The 8,695-nt window shown below is 39.9% G+C and overlaps 1 protein-coding gene across 1 annotated transcript in view; it reads right to left on the bottom strand.

The window, feature by feature from the left end:
* GRM3 (glutamate metabotropic receptor 3) overlaps positions 1-8,326 on the bottom strand; it is a 104,272-nt gene extending 95,946 nt beyond the window's left edge. The window contains exon 1 of the mRNA XM_052638999.1: positions 7,859-8,326. Coding sequence (XP_052494959.1) covers positions 7,859-8,326 — 468 coding nt within the window. The remainder of the gene's footprint in view (positions 1-7,858) is intronic.
* Positions 8,327-8,695: the final 369 nt, after the last annotated feature.

Genomic DNA, 8,695 nt, shown 5'->3' on the forward strand with positions numbered 1-8,695 from the left:
CAAGGGACTCTCAAGAGTCTTCTCCAACACCACAGTTCAAAAACATCAATTCTTTGGTGCTCAGCTTTCTTCACAGTCCAACTCTCACATCCATACATGACCACAGGAAAAACCATAGCCTTGACTAGACGGACATTAGTCAGCAAAGTAAGGAACCCTTAGAGCTACTCTCAAATCAAGACATCTTTTGTGGCACACAGTGAAGGTGGGGAGGGTGTGGAAGAAGTTTGTCCCACAAGCTCACTTTTCTACATCATCCGTCTTTTGTATCATATGCATTTTTCCATTGTAGAAAAATGCTTATTTTTCATTTATGATGATCCAGACTGACTTAGAATAAGTAGGTCATGGTTGTGATCTGCAACCCAAGATTCATTCAGGGATTTCCAGCTTTCTGGACAGGCAGCAGTTTATCAGTCTGTTAATTCCTTCAATTCATTCAAAAAGCATTTACTCTCAACTTGGTGGAGGTATTGTTTTAGGTACCCTCAATACAAAGATAAAAGATGCGGTTCCCAAACTCAAGTAGCTTATTGTTAGGTAGGAAAATAGATATGCAAAGGAATAACTATAGTTAATAAGCTAGTAATGCAGGTCTGTGCTTAAGTAGTGGGAGCTTGGGAAACATTTCTCAAAAGAGATAGGGTATGAGGCTTCCCTGGCAGTACAGTGGTTAAGACTCTGCATTTTCACTGTAGGAGGCATGGGTTCTATTCCTGGTCAGGGAACTAAGATTCCATATGCTGTGTGGCATGGCCAAAAAGTTAAAAACAAATAAAAGGGATTTTTTTTTTAAAAAAGGACAGTGTCTGAGCTGAGAACTGGAAGAGAGAAGGATTTGGCTTGGCCAAATGGCTAAGGGACAGTGCATTCCAGATAGAAGAAACACTATGTTCTCCTTTTTAGGCAAGAAGGAGCAGATAGTATACATCATTAGACTATGAGAAAGCAGCTTTCCAGGGACACTTTAAAGGCAAGATTTCTGTTCACATGGATCTGCCTTCTGTTCACACAGATCTAAGAGTCTCTTCCCTCTTTACCTCCATTCCCTTCTGCTCATTCCGTCGTTCTCTCTGGTCTCCCAGCACTTACACGGTCAACTGATTCTCAGTTCTTGTACGTGTTTTATATATGGATTTGATATTTGCTTATAGATGCATCAAGGGCTCATAAAGCGTCTACTATTTATAAATGTTTTTATTGAAGTACAGTTGATTTACAGCATTTCAGGTATACAGCAAAATGATACTTTTTCAGAATCTTTTCCCATGTGGGTTGTTATAAGATATTAATATAGTTCCCTATGCCATATAGTAGCTCCTCATTGTTTATCTATTTTATGTATAGTAGTGTGTCTCTGTTAATCCCAAACTCCTAGTATATCCTCACTCTTGTTTCCCCTTTGGTAACTCTAAACTTGTTTTCTATTTCTATGAGCCTGTTTCTGTTTTGTAATAAGATTTATGCATTTTATTTTGCATGCTCTCTGCTTCCCCTTACCTAGTCTACACAGTAGTGTTCTTGCTGAACCTAAAATACATATGCTTAACAGTGTCAGACTTTATTTTCTGGGGCTCCAAAATCACTGCAGATGGTGACTGCAGCCATAAAATTAAAAGACGCTTACTCCTTGGAAGGAAAGTTATGACCAACCGAGATAGCATATTGAAAAGCAGAGACATTACTTTGCCAACAAAGGTCTGTCTAGTCAAGGCTACGGTTTTTCCAGTGGTAAGATATGGATGTGAGAGCTGGACTGTGAAGAAAGCTGAGCACCGAAGAATTGATGCTTTTGAAGTGTGGTGTTGGAGAAGACTCTTGAGAGTCCCTTGGACTGCAAGGAGATCCAACCAGTCCGTTCTGAAGGAGATCAGCCCTGGGATTTCTTTGGAAGGAATGATGCTGAAGCTGAAACTCCAATACTTTGGCCACCTCATGCGAAGAGTTGACTCATTGGAAAAGACTCTGATGCTGGGAGGGACTGGGGGCAGGAGGAGAAGGGGATGACAGAGGATGAGATGGCTGGATGGCATCACTGATTCGATGGATGTGAGTCTGAGTGAACTCCGGGAGACGGTGATGGACAGGGAGGCCTGGTGTGCTGCGATTCATGGGGTCGCAAAGAGTCGGACACAACTGAGCAACTGAACTGAACTGAACTGAACTGAATAAATGCTTATTTTCTAATGAAAGTGAAATTATATGTGTCCTAGTTGTAACTAGTACATAATTGAGAAGCTTGATTTACCAAACTCACACAAATACTACCATAATCAAGTGAAGTAACAATTGATCAGACTTCTTCAAATTAACCCCAATGGAAAAGAGTCTATAATTTATTTTGTTTCATGTTTTAGATACTTTCATTATAATCACTCATCTTAATAGAGTATTTTGCTTTAGCACTGTATGATTATAAAATTAAGAAATGCCCTTCAATGCAACACAATTCAGTTACTAATATGTTGCTTTGTCTCCTCGATTACATATAGGTCAGTTTTTGTTTGAATAACTCTGGTGACTAAGAACTTACAGCCTCCTCGTTCAGGACTATCATTTTGTTTCTAATAACTCTTCCTTATGCTGGCTCTAGATACACCCTGCTCTACGTCAGCACTGGTCCGTGGGGAAGGGGGAGAACTTTGTCCTTTGACAGTGTATAGAAACATTTGGGTGCACCACAACTTAAGGTCCTGCTGGCATGCAGTCTAGTGAGGGGGGGCCAGTGATGCTGCTAACCAACCTGTACTGCACAGGGCAGCTCTTGCACAGCAGGAGTATCCAGCCCAATAGGGACAGTGTTGAGAAACTCTGCTCTAATTTAAATTTATTTATTTATTCACAGGAAAAAACCATTATTTGTCCATTCTGGAGTCTATCTGATACTTGGTCACAGCTAACCCTATGTGGCCTTTTGTAACACCTAGTCCTTCAGCTGTTTTTCTGATTTTCCTGTGATAACAGGAATTCATGTGTGATTCTTCCCCACAGCATTTGAATTAAAGGGTAAATGAATCATCGAGGGAAGACGATACCTAATATAGGTCGACTGGAGTGCTGGTCCACTCTCCCTCTGTGGAACTGGGTGGAGGAGGAAGAACAGACTGCTTAGTGTCTTTATAGGCTATTCTTCATATCCTATCTAGATAAAACCTGGGAAACTTTTTGCAAGGGCTTTAGTTTGAGCTACTCTTCTCAGGGACTTGATGTGAGCAATGCATGACATGTCCAAATCCATGTCATGGTAAACGATATAATGACTACCTCCCAGGGTCAGGGAGTTCTTGGGATGTGACTAGCGCTAAAAATTCTGAAAAAAGATTTTACTGTGTCAGGCATAGAAAAGAGGTGTTAGGATCCTTTCAAGGCTCTATTCTGCCCTTTGTATGAGCTATTTAACCCAAATATCCATTTGTTGCTGAGGCTACTTTAACATTCAGGGATGCAATAATAACTGGTCAACTGTTCTGTTGCAGCTGACCTTGCTCTGGCTAAGGCAAGAAAGACGAAGGAAATAGACATTTCCTGAAAGGAGTGAGGAATATTTTGGAACAATTCGTGAGACTTTTTGTTTTGACTGAACAACTTAGGAGCTCTGTTTGAAAAAGCACAAGTGTAAACACTGCTTCCGAATAGTACCATGTAGACAATTGCCTTGCTAAAGGCAACCAACCTGCTTTTCTACTTGAATAAATAGTGTTTTTCCCCAAGAGGGTGGGTTGCAGGCTTATAGAGGAGAGTGGAATACAATCTCTAAAATACTTCGAAAAGAAGCTTATTCACCAGATGGGGTGGTGAATAGACCCCGTGAATATTTGCTAATAAAGAAAGATTTTGATTCTAGCTTTCATTGATTACCAAATTAAAAAATCAATTCTGTTGCTTTAGACAATGGACCACCAAAGAGTGGTTTGTCTTCTTATTAAGAGTGTCAAGAAAATATTCTGTTTTTTGTCAATGGTGATACAGATTAACTCAGAAAATCATTAAGAATTTCTCCTTTCACGTGGTTTTTGCTGTCTGCAGGCTGCCTGTTGTATGAACTAAGACAGTGGAGGGTGTCTCCTCTGCTGATTTCTAGAGGAATTTTTCTTTAATAGGAACATAATGAGAGGAGAGGAAACTGGAGAGAAAAGTACCTTCTGAAGCCATCCCAAGAGTAAAGCTATTCCAGCCAAATGGGGAGATGATAATATCTAAACTGACCCAACCACAAAAGAGAAGATGTACAAATTTTATCATTCTTGATAAGTCTGGCTCTCAGGAATGATTTTGTGACTAAAAACTCTGTGCTGTGGTTTGGTACTGGATGCAACAATTAAATGAGTGGAATCTTTGTAATTGTGTGGCAGACTTATCTTAGTATATATATATATATATATATATATATATATATATATATTTATACATATATAATTTTATTTTTTTTCCTACAGTTTAACCCTCTTTTCTCTCCCTAGCTCAGTTTAAGCTCAGACATTTTCCAGTAATTATTCAAGAAGTTAAAAGCAGGTGAAAATAGATGGCAGAGGTGACCACTGGGCATGCATCTTTGTGGCTACCAGCTGCACGCTGTCACCACAGTTACCAGACACCAGGGCAGAGGATCAGAATCCATCCTGAGCAAAAGTGAGGGTGAGGGGCACCCAGAAAATGCCTCTCTTCTAAAACACTTCTCTCATTAATATAGGTGCAAGAGTGTCTCAAAGTCCCCATCAGGAATTTATTGCTTTGGATTGCTATTGACTATTTCTTTAAAAAATTCTTATTTAAAGACAGATAGTAGGCTTACCAAGGGTAACTGAATTCTTAGCTATGTAAGAGCCCCTAAGACTGCTTTTCATTCATGAAGCTGAAAGCAAGGCTCTATGGCAAGGGATTCCTTGGAAGGCGGCCTGGAGATCAGAGTGCAGACAGATGGCCCCACCTCCCCACTTCCTTTGGCTGAGGGGACCAGTGGGGGCCTAATCAGAGCCTGAGCACCTGGGGACCAGGAAGGGGGCAGTGAAGCCCTCTCTCTCCTTTCATTTACGGCTCACCCTCTTAGTGCTGTCAAGGTCTTTGTCCTCTTGCTCACAGACTCCTACCATGTCTTTCTGATCGACTTCCTCAGATCCAGTGTTTCATTCAAACTGTGCCCCAATTAGCTTTTCTCTAGTGCAGCTTTCATTCTCTCAGTCACCCTCAAAACTTTCCCAGAGGTCATTTCTTACCATGTAAGCCCCTTGAATGTATTCAGAAGTGTAGTCACTATTATTTCCTAATAGTACTGTATCCATAGCCAGAGTTTAGGTTCCTCGAGGTCAAGGCTGAGTTCTGGGACTTGAGTGGTCTCTCTAACCCCTGTGATGTTGCAGGATGCACCCAGGGAGCTTCGTACAGATCACCTGACTGACGAGGCACATGAGGGACCAGCAACAATTTCTTGGGACTTCTTGGAGCTAGTGTTAGAGGTGGCTCTTCCACCGATTTTTCCAATGATTTTAGGTTCATAATAGTTACTGCTTATTGAATCTGTTAGTTTTTTTTTTTGGTAAGGCATTTCCCATGGCTTCTCTCAATTTATCCTCTCAATAACTTTTTCATGTGGATAGTATTTTCCTTATTTTATAAATAAGCTTGTCGACTGGGGCTTCCCTGAAGGCTCTGACGATAAAAAATCTGCCTGCATTGCAGGAGACCTAGGTTTGATTCTGGGTTGGGAATATCCCCTGGAGGAGGAAATGGCAATCCCATGGACAGAGGAGCCTGGTGAGTTACAGTCCACAGTAGAAAAGAGTCTGATGTGACCGAACGATTAACACTCACTCACTTTTTGTAAATTGTGGAGCTGGAGTTCAAGTTCCATTTGGTGCTGCCTAAATTTATATCCTTTTCAATATAACATGACAATTTTAGTTTCCTTATATATAATGTGGAGACAAAAACCATATCAGTATTTGTGATTTTATAGTGATATAGACCAGATAAGTGAACTAATAAGCCAGGTCCTTTGATGATTAAGTGGCTTTTCCCCTTGTGAACAAGTGCAGGGTTTTAATAACCTACATTTTTAAAAGATAATCTGACCTCTTTTGAGGAGTTTATAGGTAATAAAACAGTAAAAGTAGATTAAAATTTTATTTGCCTAGCACAGTTTGTTAATTACTTTGGGTAAATATATAGTTACACATCTGCTGTGGAGTGCTATTACTGTATTGGGAGAAACTAAGGTCAGAAAAACATATTTGTAACTCTTTACTAGTGGTAATATTGAGTACAATATAAATATTTATAAAATGTTTGGCACTTATCTGATGAAATTATTATTGAAGTATGACAAATATATACTTTAGTTTTCTCTTTTCAAATAGCAAATTCCATCTTTTGTTATCCAAGTGTAGAAATAGTGGCAAAATTAACATGATATGCTTTGAGATGTGCAGTATTTTCTATCCATCTAATGAAGTCAAAGGGTATTTATGAAAAATCAATTATCCTAATTACTCATGAGTGTGTGCTTATAGAAGGAAAAAAATTTGCACTAGCTGCTTAGAGCAGCACAGAACTCTGTGTAGAATTTTAAAGGCCTTGAGTCTCTGATGTGGAAATAAGATTATTCCAATGTGAGTAGAGCCAGTTTAAGTGGTTGGTGACATGTACAGACAACATGGGTGTAATATGACTTCTTTCAGTGTATGGAGCTTTGATGACAGTCATTTGGTAGGAAGCAAAGTATATGATTCATATCTTATGGACTTGTATTACTGCTACATTTACCAGAAAAAATATTGAACTTCATATAACATAAAAATCACATAGGAGAGTTGAAAGAGCCCCAAAGTACGAAAGATCAGTCTAAGTTCTAGTTCATGTGCTACCTACCAATGGGAATATTCATGAAACCAATATTTCCAGGGCATGGGAAAATGAGAATTTTGACCTGGATGATTTCTTAGCTCTTTTCCATCTCTAATTTTGTGACCTGTGAGCACTGTAAGAGTTTGACTAATATGTTCCTTCTTTCCCTAACAAAATTATGAGAACCAATTATCAGTTTTTTTTATCTAGTTAAGTTATGTGCTAAATTGTTCCCTCTATTTTTTTTTGGTAGTAATTATCTAGCATCTCTGCATACATTTGCAGGTTTATACCATGAGAAATTTTTTATAATTTATCTCTGAATAAAGCAACGCTTGGGAAAAAATTAGTGTGGAAAAAAATAGAGCTCAGTGATTTTGTAACTTCTTGTGCTTGTTTGTATTGAGGACTTGAAGTCATGGCTCTGTGATGTAACCACATTCTTTGTGATGTAACTTAGCAGCATGTGGGTTGTGGGTGGCACCTATTTCCCTGCTCCTTGATTCTGGCTGAGCCTTGTGAGGTGCTTTGGCTGGTGGGATGTTCACAGCTGTGAAGCATGCAGAAGTTTGGAAGGGGCCTGTGCAGTTAAATTTGCATTCTCTTGCACCTCTGTCATCACTCAGACAAACATGACCGGGTTAGCTGACTGATTCCAGGTGGAGGATAAGGGACAAACTTGGAGCAGAGCTACCTGCAGCTGAACCTAGCCTTGATCCGCTTGCTCCAGCCAGTCTTCAGACTTATAAACTACAGTAATTAATAATTGTTGTTTTAAGTCACTGAATTTTGGAGTAGCTCATTATGCTGCACTAGCTACTTGCTATATCTTTAAACAATTTTCATTGCTCAAGTACTGTTCTGTCTGCAAACCTCTATTACCAGAGACTTACAGAAATGAACAATTACATGGTTAATATCATCCATTGATGAAGCTATTAGGATATTTTCCTTTTGTTCCCCAAAGACAGAAAGCCAAAGAGATACAGTGTTTTATCAACAACACTGTCAGTCTTACCTGTATGGAAACACTGCTGTAAGAGCCGCCAATGACCCCTGCAATGACAAGTGGGATATTTTCTTGAATGGCATAGGATCCATCAGGACACATATACTCCGCTTCATCCACTTTAGTCAGAGATGCCCTGACAAATTCCAGTGATTGCTCTAATGCGTAGGTATCCCTTGAGCAGGTATCCAAAATGTGAACACCCAGCTTCACTCCTGGGAGCAGGTAATTGTCTTTGTTAATTTCATCGATAGCAAACAACATGGCTTCCAGGCGTTGGATCCCTCGATCTTCGTTGATTCGCCCACATTCTTCAGTTCCAGTGCCTTTTTCATTAATGGGAAATAGGCCCCCTAAAACGAGGTCACCTTCTATTTTAATCTCCCTCCTAAGAAAGTTATGGTCCCCTAAACAAAGTAAAAATCCCTTTGAAAACAAAGCTAATGTAAGAACTTGGAGTCTTGTCAACATCTTCATGAGTCCCGTGTCTGTACCTCTGGGAGATATCAGTGGATGGCGCCAATGCTGCCCGCTAGTCCTCCTCTCTCATTGCCAAACTGGATCTTTGCTCTGTCCTTCGTGTAAAGGAGGAGCTGACTAACAGAGGCTGTCACCAAATTCCTAAAGAGATAAAAATTGAATGAACAAGAATGGTAGAGAAGGCAACAGTGATTATACTGATGGTCCCCATTCAGACCTTTGATGGGATAATGACTCCAGTTACCATCTACTAAACACATATGGAGCAGTGTGCCAGGAATGCTCCCAAGTATTCTCACCCAGTCCTTACAACACCCTGCTGTGACATAGCTCTTAGTGGCCCCACCTCCCAGAAATGGACACTGA

Source organism: Budorcas taxicolor, chromosome 4 (genome assembly GCF_023091745.1).
Source record: "Budorcas taxicolor isolate Tak-1 chromosome 4, Takin1.1, whole genome shotgun sequence".
In the NCBI taxonomy this organism is placed as follows: domain Eukaryota; kingdom Metazoa; phylum Chordata; class Mammalia; order Artiodactyla; family Bovidae; genus Budorcas; species Budorcas taxicolor.